Raw genomic sequence first — 21478 nt, 5'->3', positions numbered from 1 at the left:
AAAGCTAGGAATTTCTCTATTAAGGTAGTTGTATGTTTTGTAGTAGGTGCACATATACACATGGAAGATCTCTGGACTTCTAGTCACATCTCAAAGTCAGTGAGTGCTTTTAAGTCTCCTGTTTCTTGCTGCTTCCTGTCATCTCCTGGATAACCTGGAATATTTCTTGCAGGTATGTAAAAAACATCAGAATTCTTAAGCAAAGCTGGATATTAAACAATGCATGAAATGAGTATCAGCATTAATTGGGAAGATGCTGTAAGGCAGCTGCTGATCTTTTTACCACTTACTCAGATGGCTCTCAAACTTGGAATATCAAATTGGAATTAGCTCTTGTTTTTACTCATGATTAAGCAACCAAATACTTAGTAGTTATAATAAGATTTGTAATTAAGTGACCATGGTGAATGTTTCATTTGAAGCTCAATTACACATGAGTAGGGGCAAGTGCAATAGCTGCTTATGTTTGATGGCTTTTTATGCAGGGAGATCAGGAAGGTTTGTGGTGCTAATTATTTAATCCTCTTGATGGAGGTCAGTAAATAGCCCAGTTGGAGAGCTTGGAATTGGACGGGTTTAACTGTTGGATGGAATCAGTGGCACAACTGAAAGAAAAAGAACAGGTAGGTGGAATCCCAGAATAGAGTGAGGGATTGTTGCCCATCAGGCACACAGTAGTTGCTGAGGAGTACTGCCACTGAAGTGCCTTAAGGGTGGTGTTCTGTCCTGCCTGCTTGCATCCTGAGTAACTTAACAACTCTGAAATTGTGTTTACTTCGTCCTTTAGTGTGATGTTATTGTTTGGGTTGTTTAGTGAGTAGTAACTTCTAAAATACTTCTCTTACTGAGAAACTGCTTTACTGAATGATTGAAAACCAAGGTTTTTGTCTGTGCTCTCCTCTGACATCTCTGCTTTCTGATGATTTTGAAGGACTAAAACTGACTCCTAGACCATGAAAGATTATTTTAGGGCCTTACTGTCTGGCAAGAATTAAAGGCCACCAATACATAGTAATTCAGCTCTGAAGTGCTTTCTTTTTTTACCCTTTTAGAAGGAAGCCACTTACTCTTCATAGCAGCAGACTGCTTTAGCTTTTTTTGCTTTAGTACTGTCCTTTCTCTCTTACTGATAACTATAGTGTAAATATTACTCATGTAGGTGGTTGATAGTTTACTATATTGGAGGCAACCTCCTTGCTTCCTGCTGGGCTAATTTCACTACTGAAAAACCCATAAAATTGCTTCCTTTAAAATAAAGCACGTTTTAGGCTCTTTGTGTTTGCATTAGCAGTTTAAGAATAGCAACTCTTTCACTTGCCTTGTTAAACAGCGAGCAAAAGCAAGAGTGACCCAAGGGCTTTTTGTAAGTGCAGTGAATGCTCTGCAGTTGGCTGTGTTTTGTATCATAACTCAGTAACTTTAATAATTGTTTAGTTTTGAATTGGAGAAGTTCTGTCATAGTGGACTGTTGAGGGCATTTTAGACTGGCAATATTACTCAAGTGCTAGGTTTTTTCTAGATAGGAAAAAGCAAGCAGAGGAAGTCAAACTTCTGTGTTCTGCAAGATGGCCCTGTTCCAGAGCTCTGTGAACCAACAAATTATGCATTTGCCTTCAGTGCTGAGGCAGCTGAATGACTGCAGGTAGCAGTGGCTTTCCCACTGGGAACAGAACTGAAAATGCTGTAGGGTCCAAAGAGTAGTTAACTAACGCAAAATAACTGTAAGTGTTAACAGGGTTAGGGTTTATATTGATTCTTGGGGTGAAAGGAATCAGATCCTGGTGCTATCCAGTTGGTGTTGCATATTGTTGTCAAATCAATCCTTCTTTGTAAATTGAAGTTGAAAGCTTTATCTCCTTCCTGTGGAGCCTTTACTGAAATGCTGCATCCCACCACGCATTCATCAAACGAATCTGGTTTTACAGTGCTGTCTGATGTGGCTGTAGCATCCCTTACCTAAAGTAACCACAACAGAGGAGTTTAAGGTGGTTTATTATCAAAGTCAGGAAGATAGTGATGGCTGTGCAGTAATGCAGCATCTGCACGCAGTGGTTTCTGTCTGGAGAGTTGCTCTTGTCGCATGCAAGTAATCAAGTTTTGATTAGCTGAATAAATAATTATCTGTTGTTGAGTTGAGATCCGTAGCTGTGAAGCAGTATAAAGTTACTTTGCTTGATTGCTGCTTGGAGAGGTTCTAAGGCAACAATTTAGTACAAAGACTCTCAGGTTCTGTGCAGTTTACTTCTGTCTGTACGTTGTATCTGCTACGTCCTGATTCCTCACTTCAGATTACAAAATAATTGAGAAACATTTTAAAACGGAAATGTTTGTTAAATTAAAAGAAGGAAATAGGCTCCTCTGCTGGCCACATCGTGTGGGGTGCCTGCTGTGTGGTCTTTGCATATTGCATGCAGTATTTAGTACCCAGTTCACTCTAACTACCTGTGAAATGCTTGAGGTGTGGATAAACTGACTCAACAGTAACAGTCATAGAATCACAGAACAGTTCGGGCTGGAAAGGATCTTAAAGATCATCTAGTTCCAGTCCTCCTGCCCACGTGCAGGTGTACCTTTCTCCAGACCCCATCCAACATGGCCTTGAACACTTCCAGGGGTGAGGCATCTGCAGCTTCTCTGAGCAGCCTGTTCCAGTGCTTCACCGCCCTCACATTAAAGAATTTATTCCTTATATCCAATCTAAATCTACTACTCCCTTTCAAGTCCTGTCACCACATGCTCTCGTAAATAGTCCCTCTCCTGCTTTATTGTAGATCCCCTTCAGCTACAGAAGGGTCACAGTAAGGTCACCCCAGAGCCTTCTCTTCATCAGGCTGAGAACCCTAGCTGTCTCAGCCTGGTCTCATAGGAGAGGTGCTCCAGCCCTGTGATCCATTCTCTGGCCTCCCTCTAACAGGTCAATGTCCCTCCTGTACTTAGAACCCCAGAGCTGGACGGAGCACTCCAAGGGTCTCACGAGGACAGAGTAAAGAGGCAGAATCCCCTCCACTGCCCTGCTGGCCACACTGCCCAGGATGCATTTGATGTTCTGGGCTGCAGGGGGACATTGCCAGGTTATGTCCAGTCTCATCCACCAGAATCCCCAAGTTGTTCTTGGCAGGGCTGCTCTCTGTCTATTCACCCACCAGCCTGTCTTGACATCAGGTTTTTCCTTGACCCAGGTGCAGCGCCGTGAGCTTGGTCTTGTTAAACTTAAATATATATTATAACTTGTTAATTATAAAATACATTTGATGTCTTTGCTGCTTTTATCTATGAAAAGAAAAATCACCTGCCCACTGTAGATCAGTTGTAGTCTTCTAATCAGGTTCCAAGTCATTGTAGCCATTAGTATCAAAATTGCTTTTATTCAAGAGTGTTACCTATATACAGCATAAGGTTTTACACAGTATTGCCAAATCTAATTTCTTTTTCTCTGCTATTGTGCATCTCTGCTCAGAAATAATAAAATGGATGACACTTTTTTTAAAAATAGTACAGTTTCACACTTGGAATCCTAAAGATACCAAAATGTTTTTCTGTTACTGCTGTAGAGCTGTGCCTGCAAACTGTCACATTGTCAGTGGAGTGTACTACTGGTCCTGATGGGAAGTTAGTATTTTTTTTAGAGCTTTGAAAGTAGAGGGTGGGAGGATTAGGTTCTGTGTAGCATAAGGAGCGGCTTCACGCACTCACATGTACAACTGCCAAAATAGTTTTTTTTAACTTGAGCAAAGCAACCTGGAGGGAACATTTGGTGAACTTGTATTGTGGCCAGCAACTCTCTGCCACCGTCTTCACCATTTGCTTCATGTTTCAATTTTAAGAGATGAAAAGAATATTTTAGTGAAGAGCAGTTTCTTCCCATGGGTGATGTAGTCATAGGAGGCTCCTCAAGTTCATGGTAGTTCACTGACACCTCTTTTTAAATACCATGACAATTCCCTTTTGTGTAATGTAAATACAGATTCACATTAATCTTCCAGTCCTGGGTCACTTCTGCCATGAGCAGGTAACAAATGAAGAGTGAAACTGGAGTGAATTATTCCTTCTGCCATAGGCTCACAAATTGGTTGAATGGCAGGTTTTTTTCAGTGTTTTTGTACTTACTATATTGAATCCAGAGTAACAGTTGCTCTGTGGTGTCTTGCTGTATTTCACCCCTTCCTGTCCAATGTGTGGTTGCTTGGTTTCTTCCTTTCTGGAGACATGGATTCAGGGGGACTTGCCTGCAAGTTCCTTTAGAAACAACCAGCTTCCTCCCCTCCCCTCCCCTCCCCTCCCCTCCCCTCCCCTCCCCTCCCCTCCCCTCCCCTCCCCTCCCCTCCCCTCCCCTCCCCTTCCCTTCCCTTCCCTTCCCTTCCCTTCCCTTCCCTTCCCTTCCCTTCCCTTCCCTTCCCTTCCCTTCCCTTCCCTTCCCTTCCCTTCCCTTCCCTTCCCTTCCCTTCCCTTCCCTTCCCTTCCCTTCCCTTCCCTTCCCTTCCCTTCCCTTCCCTTCCCTTCCCTTCCCTTCCCTTCCCTTCCCTTCCCTTCCGCTGGTTGTAATACCTTGGATAAATAAGGTCAAACAATCCACATGTGCTTCTACATTTTTTTCACTTCTCTTCTGTCATTTCCTGATATCCTTGTAATTCTTGATTACCCTGAGCCTGTTTCAACCAAGCTTAGCAGAGAAGAATATAGATTTTAAAGACAATGCTGTCCTTGAAAGCTTATTGAGGCTGGAATCTCTGAAATAGCCAAATAGATAGCTGCTGTTAGATAAATATAAAGCTTCTCACATACAGATCTGCCTGAATACTCTTAACCTGTGCAGTAGAAGACACAATGATGAGCAAAGGAGAAGAAAACTCTTTTTGTAACAGTCATGTAATGGGAGTTGGAATTGCAGAGGAATGCTGGGATAGTGCAGCGCATGACTTGAATGTGCTATAGGCTGTCAGGATCCTGGTATATGGATCTGTTTCTTGTTAAAGAAAGGTGCCAAAGACCTGAAGAAAATTACAGCCCTTCATATTTAGAGTATTTCCAGAGATCCTGCAGAATGGGAAGGTAGGCTTCTGCTCTGGAAGAAATGATTGTCCTTTCCATAGGAACTTTATAAGCAGTGACCAAAAACCACTTACTTGAAAACCTTGGGAAAACTATGCCAGGGGACAAGAAGGATGTCAAATTGAAAACAAAGCTGAAATTCTTCAGTGGAGTTCTCCAGAGTCAGGGGACGTGACTTGGACTTAGCCTTTACTGGTTTCTAATTTTACCTGCATTTGTGTACAGCATATGAAAAATGCATTTTGTGTCTGGAATTGGAACTTGGAAAAGTAAGTTCTGTTTAGGAGCAAGACTTGTGTCTAGTAAGCAACTGACTGACTCGTGAATCACCTTGGTGGTTGAAATGCTCCTTTATACTCCTAGGGTCTCTAATATAAGTGTGAGTTGTAGTTGGGATTGGTTTATAGATCATGGCTGTTGCAAATATAGAGAATTGAATTTGAGTTTTGTTTGTTATTTTTTCCTTCTCTCCAGTTAAAAAAAAAAAAAATCAGTGGACTATAGAAAATGGAAACTTAGAGATAATTTGAAGGTGTTCAGTTCCTTGTTTGTTTTGGGTCTGTGGTTACTAGTATGTGTTTTTAATGAACAGTTATTTTAAACCAGAGTTTTCTTGTGCTCTGGCTTCTGTCTCTGGAGGAGGAAGAGAAGATAGAAAGACGTCTGGGGATAAAATGTTTAACTAAATATTATATAACTATCTAACTAATACTTTATTAAATAATTGTCCTGAATGGTTTCTCTTTTTTGGAGGGTGTCTTTGTGCTTTATACAGAAGAAAAAGTTCTTGACTTTGTCCCTTGTCATTCTAGCATGGTTTTCTTCCAGGTGTGGCCCAACATAAAATACTATTTTGGCTTTACTGTGGTAGCTCAAGGCAATGTCCCAGATGTATTTTGTACCCTTTGGGGCCAGAGCAGCTGAGGGTATTGTGACCTGTGCCTGTCATACCTGAAACGGGGCTCATGCCACTTCTGGCTGCACGTTCACTCTGCTTAGGAACGTGCAGCCACATGACCTCTTCAGAGGGCGCTGGTTCTGATGACTCACAGTCTGAAATCTGTCAGGAATAATAGGCTACAGGAGTAAGAGAATGGTCCTTGCTAGAAATGTTAGAAGTACATAATTTTGAAGCCTTAATTTGTCAAGATTTTCAGAGAGGACAAAGAGCATCATTGAGTATGATTTGCCAGAAAGCTGATAGCCTCTGAATTCAGAACCCAAGTGACAAAAGTAAACCTGCTTGGAGAAATGGGATCCAGTAAATGTTAAAAGAGGCAAAATCAGTTGCTTCCCCCTTTTCTTATTTCTTCTCCTTCTTGAAACTCTCGGAACTTCTTCCTTTTGTCCCCTCTGGAACTGTTCTGGCTCAAAATTAATCTCTAAAGTAAGTTGTCTGGAAGCACTCGGGGAATGTTTACTTGGTTTCAAAAAGATGTTAGCTCTTATAGAAAGGAAAACAACGACAAAAGCACAGCATGTGAAATATTGGGCACCTCTTCACATACATGTGCTATTATCACTCTCTTCCAGCAGCATCGTGGCTGGCTTGTTAGTGCATTAATACAGACTGTTTGCTTTGATGACACTGAATCAGTTGCTGAGGTTGTTTTGCTGCCTTTGTTTTAAGACTTTTGGGGGTATGATGGTGCCTCACACCTTGTGGCTAATGAATTATTTAGCTGAGATCTGTCTGTTTCAGAACTCTAATACAGAAATTGGTCTTTGAAGTGTGTGAAGAATTGCTGGGACTTCAAATGTCTCTGCTGATGGTTTTCTATTACCAGAGGTGTGAAGCACAGTGGCCACTTCAGGGTAATTTATCATACTTTTCTGCAAAGTAATGGCTCACTTTCTTTTCCCCAAGTGGACCTTGGATACTCTTCAGAAAAAGTGGTAGTTGAATATATGAAATTTAGTGATACATCTTATTTTGTACTTCATAATTCTAATTGAAAACTACTAATAAAATGAAGAAAAACATGTAAGAGAAGAACTGTGAGAATTTGATTTTGGAGGACACTAAAGCAAGTGAGAATGACTGTGGTTGTGGTTTAAAACAATTTGTATGCACTCTGTTGAGTGGTGGAAGAAAGCTTTGCTACAGTACTGTACTTAGTAGTTAATCCTGGAAGAGAGGATTCCTTCCAAATTAATGCTGTTTATCCCTATCAGATATACTTTTTTCTTTGTCTGAACACTGATAGTCCCTGACCTTGTCCTGGCTTTGTAAAACTGTGCAGATTGGTGTATTGATGTGCCTTAGGGCCACATTAAAAAAAACTTGCCTCTTGCTGTGGTACCCAGTTTGTCATAGTTCAAAACTTGTGAGTTGTAAGCATGTCTTAGATTTGGTATAGGGGTAGGAAACACTTGCTTAAAAGGCCAGCAAGCTCTGGATCTGGCTTCTTTCCTGGTGTTCTCCCCTCAGTGGCCTTAGCACATTGCACCATACACACCTTCCTGCAGTTACTAGCATACTCCTCCTGCAGAGACTGCCTTTAGAGTGGACTGTGTGAAGTCTTCAGTGTCCTGTGGTGTGGTCTATCAAGTCATGAGATAATTTGAAAAAGCAAAAATGTAATCATTTGTCTTGTAAAATTACTTTTTTGGTTGGGAGTTGTTTTGTTTTAGGCTGGTGATATGATAGGGAACTACTTAACTGGTGCTTGCCTTGAGCATCATGGTGGAACCATCTGCATTACTATGGCTGAGGGCAGTGTTCTCTTGCTACGAAGAATGGCTGTGCAGTAAAGTAAAAAATGTGTAGTACTTGAGATCATAATGAGATTCTGTAATCATGTGTTAAACACATTTTGATGCTATTGTTAGTATTTAATGTTTTATAAATAGCTGTGCTGTGCAGCATGAGATACAACAGTCGTTTTGCACCCAGTTTTATATAAATCATGTTGAATAAAGGCAGTGTTATTTGTGTTTGCAGCCTGAAAAATATTTTTATGATGGTCTCTTGTGTTTTGTAGTCTCACAAAGACACTAATTTGCTTGTAAGGCATCTAACATCAGTGCCAACAGCACTGCATAGAGCACCCTTAACTGTACTGCCACAACAGGATCTCTAACCATTGTAGAGATTTCCCTCACTTCTGTCTCTTCTCACAGCAAAAGCCAAATCCAAATGTGGTGCCACGTTCTTCCCCTGCGCCAGCGGGATCCACTGCATCATTGGCCGCTTCCGGTGCAACGGCTTCGAGGACTGTCCCGACGGCAGCGATGAGGAGAACTGCAGTAAGTGGGAGCCTGCTTGCAAGTGAGGGCACTGCTGCTTACTTCCACTAATTGGTGCTACTTAGAAAGGAAACATTTGGTAGCCTTCAGTTTCTGAGTCAAATATTCCCCCTGTCATTTACAACCCAGATGATCATTGGCTTTTCACTTCGTGAAAATGAGTGCATTTTTTTTTGGGTCCATCTTAGTCTTGCTTTGTATATAATGCCTGTGTGATACTCCAAGCCCTTGAAATTAGTTTTAAGCTGCATGTTTGCTTTGAACATGTTCTCTGTACTCAAATGTAACTCAGATTGGCTCAATTTTAATTGTTCCATTTTTATTTGCCTGGTTTTTGTCACTGAAGAATATGATGTATTTGGTCATCAGCGCATCTGGGTTTCTCTGTTTAGACATGTTCTCAAACAACAAAAAAGCAAATAATGGTATATTTAGTGAAACAGGTTCTTGGAAGGAGAGGCAGATTCTTGAAGCCAGACCTGCCTGCCAATGCACAGCAGCAGGGAAGTTGTAGCAGAGAGATGATCTGAAGTACTGCTTGTTTTGGGCTAAACCCTCTGCATGTAGCTTTGCAGATCCATTTGTATCTGTAGGTCTAGCAGGGATATATCATAGCAGTAGGGAAACGTTATGTTGAATCCAGCAGCTCTGTTGTTACTATCAAGAGCGGGTAAAAACATGGGTCTCTAAGTGAAAGATTGCAGCAAAATACTTGCTCATTCTCCTGTCAGAGGCATGCTGAGGTTTTGTTTTCAATGACTTTTAAAGGTCAGGAGGAGGACAGCAGACAGCAGCTTTCAGATAACAGATAACAAAAGGAGCAATCTTTAGCGTGATCTGTCACTGTCTGCTTCGTGGAGGACTTGTCTTTTTTGTTAGTGGTTGGTGTGCTTCCGCAGCATGAGCCTCTCTTAAGGTGGCGTCTGCTGTCCTGGAGAGACTGGTTTGGGCCCTGCTAGGACTATGCGGCTGTGGCAGGGAGTCAGCACTTCTGTGGAGAAAGCGAAGCCAGTGAAGCATTGGAGGCTAAGGAAATTAGTCTGGATTATGCTTGAACAAGTGGACTAAAAATTAAATTTTACAAAAGTGCTTTGAATATCCTTAAGGTGGTGGACTGACAAATGGCAGGTCTCAGCTGAAAGTGCACCAGCTTATGGAGTTCATTAGGAACGACACAATTTCCTGTGAGCTTGTAGGGTGTAGCTCTATTGGGACCTTAGAGCTGATGATAACATGCTACTCATCTCCCCATTATTCTATGCCAGTTTGGCGCTTGGTGTTTTTTAGCATGTCTAAATGTCTAGTTACTGCTTATGAAGAAGAACAACCATTTAGGTTCTGGGGTGAACTCAAAAATGCAAGTGTGCAGTAGTTTCAAACCAGGAGTTTTAGCATATTTGTGCTAAACAAGCTCTTGGGGAGCTGGAGAAATTTGGAGTGTTGTTTTTGTCCTGCAGGTTATATGCAGGGTAGACTATTTATTTTTTTAAACTCTTTAAATGTAGATCTTACTTCAAAGACGAAAAAATGGAATCCAGTTAGTATTTGGAAATGAATCTCCTTTGTTATTATGGTAGAGAAGCAGTTTGAAGTAGACAGGGCATCTAAGCAGCCTTTTTAAGATTTTCAGTTGGAAAGTTGCATTCTGTTTCAGTCACCCCATTACCAAAAACTGTTTGGAGTTCAGAGAAGAGTGCCAAAAAGTATTAAAGGACAGAGATTGACTTATGAGTAGATATTAAATCCAGCTAAACTATGCATATCTCAGTGAAATGATGACTGTGTTGAAGGATATGGTTATATATGATGTATATGAAGGGTGCGAACATTTTTCCTTAAAAAGGAGTTGAAATTCAAACAGTGAGAGGCCGAGAGATTTCAGCATTGCTGTTACATCAATTCAAAACAGTGATGAGAATGAGGAAGCGAGTCATAACCACTGCCTGGCAGTTCTCAGTCAAAATTGTTTTCTTACTATATGAAACTTCAGCTAAACTGAGCCTTCTGTAATGGAAATCAACAGGCAGTGTTTATGGTAGGCAGTTCTACCCTCCATATGTCTTCAGTGTGAGCAAATGTGGAACAGTGATCATGATTGGGCTCTCATGAAAATGAACAGAAGGCTTATCACAACTGTGGGTGGGCTAAATCTCTGCAAATTGTAATGAATCTTGCATAAATTAGAGGTTTCACTTTCCCTGGTTAGAGAGCCAGGGCTAGTTTGATTGCCAAGTTACCCCCACATACCCAGCGAATTGACCAGCTGTTGAGTTGTGACCTGTGGTTGATGCTTATCAACTATTTAACTGAGTGAGCAAGAGAATTCCTAATGAAAGGTCTCACTTTCTCTTTTTGCAGCAGCAAATCCCTTGCTTTGCTCTACTGCCCGATTTCACTGTAAAAATGGTCTTTGCATTGATAAAAGCTTTGTGTGCGACAGTCAAAATAACTGCCAAGACAACAGCGATGAGGAAAGCTGCGAAAGCCCTCAAGGTAGGCACAGGGGTTTTATTCTCTTCTGCAATATTATTCCAACTCAACACAGAACATGCTCAGCAGAAAATATGCTTCTATTGGCTTGCTCTGTGTTGGCTAGCACTGCAGATAGTGAGAGTGAAATGTGTGGAGAGTGTGCACATGCATGCACTGCATTCTCAGAAGAGTGGTATATTTTTCAGGTAGTAAAAACACACTTTTGCAGGAAGTGCTTGTAATTTGTGATCCAGTGCTCACTGAAGTTGCTGGGAATCCATTTAGTATTTCTGTGAGATGGATTGGACCCAGGGGGATTGATAGTAAAACCTGAGTTGGAAGTGAATCTGACTGTTTACCAGATGAATAAATCTTGTGTATGCTTAAAGCTTTAGATCTTCATTGCTCAGTTACCTTCTGAAAGATGTGTTTAACTGCACGACAGATCTACAATGAAAACATTTATTCCTACCCTTCCTCTGAAGACAAGGAAGAAAAATTTTATTTGAAAATTCTTGTGTATTGGGTATTGGGAGAATCTCAAAACACAGTGACATTTTTATTCTTTTTAACCTATCATATAAGTCTACAGGTAGTGTTTTTCAGTTTTGTTTTCTTTAACTTAATACCACAGTATTTTATAAAACAAGAAGTATATATTAATGACTTGAGGTTAACGAACGGTGTGTATTGGGCATCTGCTGCTAAACATTTTAATGTCTGAGTTCCTACCAAGAAGCAGGAGTAGAAAAAAATACGGGAGATGGTGGATATTTTCAGGGGAGAGGTGGTGTGCTTCAGCCTATGGAAAGCAGGACAGATGAAGAGAGATAAAGCAGCATGTGAAGGAAGATGTAATTAGTGAAATTGAAGGAGAATTACTTTACTATCTACCTACACTTGATTAATTAGTCCTTTGTGGAAAATAAAATAATCCTGAGCTTAAGATGCTGATAAATATTCTTGACAACTCACAGAGGAAGAGGAAGAACACACAAAAACAATGCTAACAAAACAGGGTTTATAGCAGTGGTGTGTGACAGTCTCTTCTGTGTCATACCTCTGCCTAACCTATGGAGGGGTCATCTTGGTAACCCTTCTGTGCGCTGATCTACATCACAGCCTGGGAAGGTAGCTGTGCTGGGATCAGAGCCTTGGAGAGGGGCTGCCTGCCCCTGCTCTCTGTCGGGAGAGGGACAAAAGGGCTGCCGAGGGCCTAGCACGTGCCCAGGGCTGGACTGCTCTTCACTACGGCTCTAAGGCAGCCTAATCACATTAATGTGGGTGGTAAGGTTTCTTTTGCTTTCTCTCTTTTTTTTTTTTTTTTGGCTTCTGAAGCTTAAAGCAGCAGTGCCATTCTTTTAGATGGGGATCACTGCTTCCTCTGCAGATTAATTGGCTGGATTGCCTCCAGGTTGTTTGTTGTCATGACAATCTGCTTTTGGAACTGTCAGGCTCAAGAGAAGAAAAGAGCTGTATTTCATGAAGCTGTTACTTTTGTCTTCATATTTGGTCCTTCTGGAAATATTAGATTATTAAGAGCGTAAGCAAAGTTATTATTTCTGATTGTATGTGTGAAAGAGGCCCTAACAAGGAAGAAGGAACTCTCTCCATTAGAACAAGAATAGGCATGGTTTTGGGCTAATTTAAGAAAGAAATGGTCCAAGTATGGGGTTGGGAATGAGGAGTTCCCAAAGTGAAATGCTGGTTGTGGAGAACCTGTGTAATTGGCTTTTCCCTTTGTCAGCTCAGAGCCTTCCTGAATTGCTGTTTCACCATCTGTAAGTGGACAATGTGTGGGTACCTGTCTTTCAAAGCTAGGATTAAAACACTGTGATGTGTTCAGCTTCCCATCTGAATATAAATGACGATTCCCTCTGGAGCTTGCAGCTATGGGTATGTCTGTCCTGGCTTGCAAACACAGCAACTACTTTTTGTTAATTGGGAATTAGACACTACTGTGGACAGTCTTTAATTTCCCACAATTCTTTCTACAGCAGATCTAATTACTTTAATTACAATGTGTTCCTGTTCACACAGTACCCAAGAATCCTGGTCATTAGCTAGAAATCAAGTGCCGTGGGTACTTAGGGACAGAGCAAGGCAAATCTGTAGGGTGTTATAAAATGAAGATAGAGAGTTTCTTCCCACTGGCTGTGTTATGTCAAATGTGATAGCTTTAGTTCAGTGTAATTGAGTGTAATCTGACGTATGAGATTGTCCTTGTGTGCTGTTTTTTCTATCTGTAAATGTGTTGATTTAGAAGTCACTAAGCTTCTGAACCCCACTGCATGATAGTGTCATTATCACCATTTAACAGATGGGAAAGAGAGGGCATAGATCAGCTGAAGGAAATGCTCCCAGAGTGCCATCCTGGCTGGTAGGAATAGAGCTTCAGCCGTGCTTGTCTGCTTCAGGGGCATGCCATTAGACTTAATCAATGTTTGCAAACTGTTTTGAGATACTATGACAACATGGGAAATAGAAGTGTGAATTATTAATTGCTACTTTGCTCTCCTTCTGCTCTTGGGTATACTGACAAGCTTTTTAAATTATCACCTCTTCCTGCTCTTCCATGAACTTCAAAGGCCTCCTTTATCCTGCTGTCATTACTGCAAAGCTCAACTAGTTTGGTTTGTGTCAGATACTCCTCCACACGTAAGGATCCTTTCAGTCAAGGAGGGTCACTCTGCAGACAAGAAAAACAGGAATGTGCCCTCCTACTGAAAAACATACTGAACCAGCTTTGACATGGAACGCTCCAAAATGTGCCATCTTCTATGAATAACAGCTTTGCTAGCGTGCTGCAATTTGACATGAACCTGAAGACGTGCATTTATAAAGATTAATTTTAGTCACAAATAAGAGCAGATTCATTTGACAGGAGGGAGGACCCCATGATTTAGTTGTGAAAATGAGAACATCAAATTTTGGAGGATGTTCATGTCTTCCTTTCTCTTTAACACTTGTAACTGACTGTTGTGTATTTTACAAAGGTTTGTATGTCATGAGGCAAGCGTCAGATTAAAAAGTGCCAATTTAGCAGCAAGTCAAAGAATTCTTCTCTAATTCCTTGCAAAAGTTATCTGTAGCTCTTGTCACTGCCATGATGAAGTTCAGACCAATTATTTTAATCCCATTCCAGCTATACTTTGGTCATCTCAGTTTTCCAGCAGTGAGGTAGCGTGGCAAAATATTCCCCTTAATTTCATCAAAGTATGTGCTTGAGTATTGGGATTGGATGGAGGATATAACTGCTAAATTGCTGGGGCATTTATAATTGCCAATTCACACCAGTCAAATACATTAATTACATAAGAATTGTTCTTTCTAGGGTGTTACTCTGGGTTTAACAAAACCCGCAGTGATTAGAAATTTCTGCTCCTGTTCTGTGTTAAATTGATCTCAATTCAATTGAAATCCCCCACACTGTCCCCCACACTCTTTTCTCCTATGCCTCTATTTAGCTGACAGTGTTAATCTTAATCATTCATAGCATCTACTCTGGGTGTACTCGTCAGGCTTATCTGTTGCTGGGGGGATTTCCTCTTCTGTGACAGGCATCCACTCAATTTGGAAGGAATTACTCCTTCTCAGTATCTTCCAACAACCATATAAATTTGTTCAGCTCTAGCACTGTGTTTAATTTATTCTCTTAATTGGTTTGGGTTTTTTTAAATCTAAATGTGTCCTCACAGTTCTTCTTTTCCTCAGTTTTGTACTTTTAGTTTAGAAGACTTCAATGCTAACAAAGGCATACTGGGTTGTTTAATTCAAATTCGTTTTTCTTACACAGCCCTTCTTTCTTCTCCATCTAAGTTGCTAAATACCTTTACTAGCTTTAACCCCGTTGCCTAGGAAAGGGAGTTTTATTGCTGCTAGTCTGTATTCACTCTGTCTGCTGCTCTAAAGAGAGTCTCTTGACTTCAGTAATATTCCTGAAATTCTAGCTCTGCAGTTGTTTGTAAACAGTACTGTTGTGGTCAAGTTATAAACCAAATGTTTTACAAGTGTTCAGAATTTAATTCTTGTCCTGTGTATTTTGTAATGTCCACTGCTGTGCATGTGGATACCACCTCCTTTATTTTTTGTGTATCTTTTCATTGAGTTTGCATTATTATTTTTATGTACCCCAGTATTCTAAAACAGATTTAGAAGCATACACAGTTTTAGAAGTCTCTATTCTTTTCTCTGGGGCATTTACAAATTACTTACATAAAACTTGTCAGCATAGTAAAAAAAAAAATAAATCTGTCCCTGTGTCGAATAAGAGGAAAATCATTCAAAATGATGACTTCCTAAAATGAAACTCTGTATGATAATATGAATTCTGTGATGATAATTTCTGAGGATTAAGGTATAGGCAAAGCTGCAAGTGGGCTGGCTGTAGAAGTAAGCACCAAGGCCATTGTTACTGTTTGCATGATTGAGTTGCAATGCAAAGTGGGTTTTAGAACTGGCAGCTAAGTGGAACACACGTACTCTAAATTTCATTGAAATACCACAAAATCTACTTCATGAAGCACAAATAGCTCCCAGAACATCCCACTCTGTATGGAGCTTGTAACCAGCCCTTTGCACATGATAAATTGAAATTCTGAAATTCCCAAATGCTGTGGTATCACTTAGACATCCCAAGGCTTTGTAGTTTGATCCTGTCTGTATGTATGGTTTTATTGAGTCTCTCTGACTCATTATTGTCTCAGTCTGTAAACTGAAGCTTAACTTGCAATTATTGTGCATAATCTTACCCCGGATTCAGCCTGCAGCAGGAATTTAATACTCAAAGGCAACTGAATAGAAGCAGAAACATAAAGAAGGACACAAATAAAATATCACTGAATGTTTTATTAAATGAAGGCTTTGCCTGACCATATTTAGCTCTCTAATATCCTTCTTTTGTAATATTTACTAATGGAAATGATTTTGTTAGCTGTGAATTTTTTCTTTCCTATGTTTCTTCATTCTCTGAATCCATGCTTCTTCTTTCCCTTTTTTCTCCTCATTTGAGAGGGTTCTTGTCAAGAAAAAGATGTATCCATCTATTTGGGACTAACATGGGGTCTAACAGGTAAGGTGAGCTATGGGAGGCAGGTGTTCATGTGGTTGGTACTGACTTTTCAGGTGTTGGGCGAGTTCATCTCCGTGTTAATTTCGATAGCACGTGGATGGACTCTGTGGTCTGTGCTGCCTCCCAGGACCGGCCATCATTTATAAAATGGATTGTTGATCACTTGGTAAGAACAGCTGATAATAACCAGCCATTACTGTAGATGGGCCCAGACTCATTCAGAAACATGGTATCTTCTGAGTGGCATTGGGAGAAGAACTCTTACTTCACTGTGCATGGAGGCTTTGAATTAAAGCAGTTTAAAATAGATGTGGGGATCTCAGGGAGAGGTCCAGACAGCTGCTACAAGTGGATTTGAGTTGCTGTGCCTCTCAGCTCCCCGAGCTTGTGAGTATGACAAGGTTTTGTTGCAGAACAGGCAAATGTAAATGAGGAACAGTCTCCTTGTAGACCAGCATGTTGCTTCTACAGGCCTGTCATTTTGGCAGAGTAATAAAAGGCATGCTGCCAAAATGTTATGCTGCAGTTGTTCTGTTAAGAGCAAATGTGATGTGGCAATAGACAAGCAATGACTTCAGGTCTTCAAATGGACAAAAAACTTACTTTAAAAGGTGTTTCTAGATCTGGGAGGTGTCCAGACTCTTTACCTAATCTGGTCAGTTCACCTTTGATGACTTCAAGCTCAGAGTTACCAGCAGATGATGACTTGATTACTGTAAAAATTAGTTTTATGGTCTAGGTCAAGTCTTGGATGGGATGTTGTGTCGCTGGGAGTTACCATGTTTACCAACAGCTTTATGAGGGATAATAGGGAAGAATAGGATCTGGCAGCAATCACTTGAACTGAAAGTAATTCCTTTAAGATAGTAAGGATGGAGAACTACCATTATGCCTCCAGCTTGTGTTAAGTATGTTCTGTAGACAGATACACTTCAAAATGTCTTCCCTCAAGGCACAGCTTACTCCCATCATGGAAATGCTGGTCTCACTGGAGTGCTGCACTGGACTTTTATTGTAATACCATGAGTTTTAATTTTGGTTAGTTGCCTTTTTTTTTTTTTTTTTTTTTTTTTTTTTTTTTTTTTTTTTGTTGCTGGAACTGAAATTGGGTTCTCAGGCTACTTACAAAAACAGAACATGCAGGGATACGTTTCTTTCATCAAGTGGCTGATGAGAAGACCTGGGAACTGAGCTTGAAAAGTCATGGGGTCTTCTCACCTGTGCAGAGATGAAATGTGAGCTCTGAATGCTTGTGACCAGCTATTCTTACCTTCACTTTGTGGCATTTATGTCTAATTAAAAGTTTCCAAAAGAGGTGATGACATGGATATCCAGTTTTATTGCCTGTGCTTCAAAACTTCAAAAACAGACTATAAAATGTTACACTTGAGGAAGACAAGTGTGAAATAAAGGACATTCTTTTTCCCCATTGATCTTGAGGCTCATTATATTCTCTTGAGCTCTCATTAGTAAAAATAAATAAATTCCTGTAAAATACATTTCCCACAAGTTTATTACATGATGTTGATGTTTGAAATACACTGTATGTATTGGCATGTCATGCCATGCCCTGGCTGCTGAATTGCATTAACTTTTCATTATGTCAATGTGATTTAATTGTGCAAAAGGCTCCTGTTGCTGGACTGTAGGTGCCAGACCCAAGTCTTTTTGCAGTCACTGGGAGAAATCCAAATAAAAGGCACAGATGTTAATCTTTGACTTGCTGTGAAACAAAAGCAGTTCCACGTAAGGTGACCAAGTATATTTTCTGTAGTTGCTGTAGAAAATGATTATAGCATTTGTATTTAAAATGAAACCTTCTGTTATTGCAGTTTCAGCACAGGGACAACCTGTTTTTTGTTGGAAAATGGGAGTTGTCATAGCAAACATGCGTCATGGAAGAACCTCCACAAAGGTTTTCTGGGTTAAGTACTGAAGAGACACTCTTGCTAGCAGAGTGGGAGTTAGCTTGGCTGTGTCTTCTGTTTTATGTTCTAACCCTCATTCATCAGACTGGCCTGCCCCAGCCTGTAATTCTACTTTCAAGCCCAGCTGGGGGCTGGTTTGTGTGGCTCTCCCACCAGGTCTGGCCACATCAGCCCTGTGCTTTTAGTTAAACCTTACTGTTTAGCCTGATTATTGGCATTAATCTCTGGTAGTAATTATGCTTTAGCCTAAATCTAGCTTTGAGACCTGTGTGCATTAACCAGGTCAGCAAAAGGTGTGAGGTTCATTTATTCTTCAGTGCCTTTGTTAATCTTGGTCTGGCATTGTCATGTCTGTAACCACTGGTTAGAAATTATTTCCCAAGTTGAACTGTTGAGGAAGGTGGCTGCATTCAGCAGTTTGCACTGAGACTTCGGCAGAGAGCACCACTGTCCCTTTCTTTCTTTGTAGAAGTTGGACTGTTTTTTTCTGCAGCACTGGTATTGGCAAGAAGACCAGTTTTGTTGCATATACCTGTGTGTGGGGGGATAAAACAGATCTCAGCTACTTGAGTGTCAGACGTTGGGGTAGTTTTTAAATTTTGGTTTGGTTTTTTCCACCTGCAGCTGCCAACAGTAAAGTTGGAAGATGTGGCTCCTAAAATGTCACACTGCAACTCTGTCCCCAGCTGTAACTAGTTTTGCATGTGGTTAAAATCTGGATCTTTTCACTACTTCAGTTATATCTGGGAATAATTTGTGGCATGTGAGCTCTGTCAGAGTTTGTATGTGTGTTCTTATGCGGAGCTAAAGCCACCAGCAGAGCCAACAGGGCCAGATGTAAAAAGGTCTCTATTCAGATTCTGTAGCAGTTTAGTACATAGCCAGTTATGTGATTGATCTAAAGCAGTGTGTTTTCAGTGTAGACAGTCCCCTAGAGCAGGGTTACCAAGCTCTGCTGTGAAGTTTTACTGACATTTACTCAACAAGTTCAGTGACTCCAGGTTAGCCAGCTGTCCCTTTAGCTAGGATCTGTGCTGCTGCCATGCACTTGGTTTGTAGGGAGGAGAGCAGGTAGAAATGCAGAATTGTCCCCAGAAGTGCAGGTGATCCATGAGTCCAGGACCTCAACAGTGCAGGCCTTGGCAGTTTGTGTCTGTTACTTTGAGGAATCCTTGTTTAGGGTGGTTCTTGTTTTTCTCTAAGTGGTTTCACCTCACTGTGCTAGCATAGCTGCAGTTTTATTCTGCCTTATGAAATATGATTTTGTATCAGCCTATAGGACAAATAAAGGTATGGAAAACTGAATCAAGGGGGATGCCAAATCACTGAGGTGGTATTAATGTCAAAGGGTATCTACCAGACCTTACTGATCTTCATGCCCACTCCTTCCACATGCTGGTCCCAGCCAGCTCAATGGCAGCATTTAACTTTCTGCAGCTGAAGGCATTTGTTTCTTCATTGTAGATCACACTTAAGTTTCTGTGACAGTGTACTGTATTCACTGTGGAGCGCACATTCCTTGAGGATGGCTTTAAAGCCCAAGCCAGTTGCCAGCCGGGGTTCCAGAAAAAGGTATTTCATACTGCCTGATCTAAAACTAGCAAATGAAACTTGATGAGGAAGTGGATTATCATGAAAAAAGGAAGTTTCTTGCCAAGCTTTAGATTAAGCTGAGATTCATCCTCAGTCACGCATTTCAGTACCTGTAAATGTGTGAAGGATGAGGCTGTTGGATTCTAGATTTTCCTTCTTTGCTGCTCTTGCATTCAAACTTGTGTCCCAGAGTCTGATCAGGCTTCCTAGCAAAGATGGGAACTGCAGCAGATTTTCTTCTGCCTGCTGAAAATTGTGAAGTGATGAGAAACATCACACCAGTATTTAGTGTTCGTGCTGTTCCCTGAGCTTGGCAAAGTAACTCATGTTCCCATCTCACGTTACCAGATTTTTGGTGCTAATTTGCTGTAAAGCATTGTGTTAAAAAAAATCCATATTTATGAGGGATATTAAAACATAAAGTAATTATATGGTTTTCAATTACATAAACATCAACATGCAATGCAAATTAGAAGCTGAATAATTAATTTTCTGTTTATTTTTAATATAAAGTCTATGCAAACAGTAAGACCTGGAGAACAAGCAGGGGGAGAAGTGTGAAGGGTATGGTGCCATAAAATGCTTTTAGCATCTCTGTTCAGTTCAGATTTCAAAACAGGTATGGGCTATTAAGGGAGGTCTCAACCCGGTGAGTGGGAAGCATTGGGTTCTGAACTCCTGTTGATATGTATGCCCTATTGTAGGCACACAGTTTATGGTAATTAATAATTGGGGTGGGGCTGCAGCCGAGCCTCATCCCCAATGGCTACAGCTGTGAGCAGCAGGTGAGCTGCACTGACAGCAATGAGCCATGGAGTGCCCAGGGGCACTGACCAACCACCAAAGGGAGCAGAGGGCACACAGGTGCAGTGCATCAACATGAGGGGTATAAAAGGCTGGGCTAAGGAACAAGAAGGGCAGATACTTCCAGCTTTCTGAAGTGGTGTTACTCTCTATGGGTAGATGCCTGAAGCCTTCTGATGTGGTATGGTGTTACTCTGTGTGGGTTGAAGCTTTCTGAAATTGTATGGTGATACTCTGTGTACTGTGGCTGTCTCAACTGTGACATATGCTGTGGTATCCTGTGATTAAATAACGCCTCCATCAACGTGGCTGACGGCAGGGACAGTTGGGAGTGCATGCTTGCATGTCCTGAGCACAGAGGTGGCAGCAGCTGGAGCTGTCTGATGCTCACTGCTACTGGTGTGGTAAATAACCTTGGGCAGTTTGGGTTGTGTGCCTCATCTCTATTCTGAATGGGAAAAATACTGAAATTTTAACTTTTAAAAGGTGTGTAAAAAATCATTTGAAGAAAATAAATTATTAATAATTTCTGAATATTGTCAGCTGCAGTGCACCAGCCAGTCTCTGTTCAGTCTGGTCATTGGTGTTGAAGTACATCCTCTGAGGCTTCAAAGCAGAGGCTTTCAAAGCTTCTAACAACATTAATGCACTACAGTAAATGCAATTACTATTGAGCTCTTAAGCAGACATAATTTTGAGGATCTGGTGTTTTTCTTAAGGAGTAGGAAATGTGTTATCTGTGGGAGTTAAAAACTTGTTCCATTTGTTCAAGTAGTTTTTTGTAGATTGTCATTTCCCTCTGGTTCCTTCATGCTGAATAGTAAGCAAACACCAGCCTTGATTTAGTGATGGCTGTCCAGAAAACACTTTAAAACTTTTTGAGGCAGTTTTTCCATGGTAAATTGTGTTTATGGTTCTCTACAGAAGACTAAGAACAGTGCTGCAGCACAAGTTCTAGACCTCAGAGGTTTTCTGAACTAAAACTTGAACTGTTCTGTCAGTCAACTTTGAAGTCCATGTTGGCTGGAGCCTGGCTGACTGGTTTGTGAGAATGTGGTTTGGAGTTAGTTTGAGGGAAAGGGAACATTATGTGCAATTAAAATGGAAGCTCTGCAAGGTATTGTGCTGGTACTTTTAAGAAACAATAGTGGTGGGAATATTGTTTGGGTCCTTACAGTAAGTGACCATCAAATTTAATTTTCTTATTTCATACTCTAGAATTAAAAAACAATAAATATGTGACTTCGGGAGTGCAGTGCTGTGAGGGAAGTTGTGTCCTTGCTTAGAAACTGGTTGACTGTCATCAACCACA

General features: G+C 40.8%; 1 protein-coding gene and 1 long non-coding RNA gene across 10 annotated transcripts in view; one reads left to right on the top strand and one right to left on the bottom strand.

Annotated features, from left to right (window-relative positions):
- Positions 1-21478, top strand: part of LDLRAD3 (low density lipoprotein receptor class A domain containing 3) — a 207273-nt gene that overhangs the window by 145985 nt on the left and 39810 nt on the right. For all 6 annotated transcript variants that reach the window (XM_064425022.1, XM_064425024.1, XM_064425020.1 and 3 more), the window contains 2 exons: positions 8173-8298; positions 10657-10791. In XM_064425022.1, the coding sequence (XP_064281092.1) occupies positions 8173-8298; positions 10657-10791 (261 nt within the window). The remainder of the gene's footprint in view (positions 1-8172; positions 8299-10656; positions 10792-21478) is intronic.
- Positions 18566-20369, bottom strand: LOC135303332 (uncharacterized). Of its 4 annotated transcripts, XR_010364798.1 has the most exons (4): positions 19895-20040; positions 19473-19608; positions 19132-19366; positions 18566-19042 (listed from the first exon to the last, which is right to left on the bottom strand). It is a non-coding gene; the product is annotated as an uncharacterized LOC135303332 (long non-coding RNA). The 4 variants fall into 4 exon arrangements; XR_010364796.1 differs by lacking the exon at positions 19895-20040 and adding an exon at positions 20288-20369 and having other exon boundaries at positions 18566-19366; XR_010364795.1 differs by having other exon boundaries at positions 18566-19366.

This window comes from Passer domesticus, chromosome 6, assembly GCF_036417665.1.
Source record: "Passer domesticus isolate bPasDom1 chromosome 6, bPasDom1.hap1, whole genome shotgun sequence".
NCBI classification, from domain to species: Eukaryota; Metazoa; Chordata; class Aves; order Passeriformes; family Passeridae; genus Passer; species Passer domesticus.
Note: the sequence above shows the minus strand (reverse complement) of the source record. Positions and strands in the feature narration are given on the sequence as shown.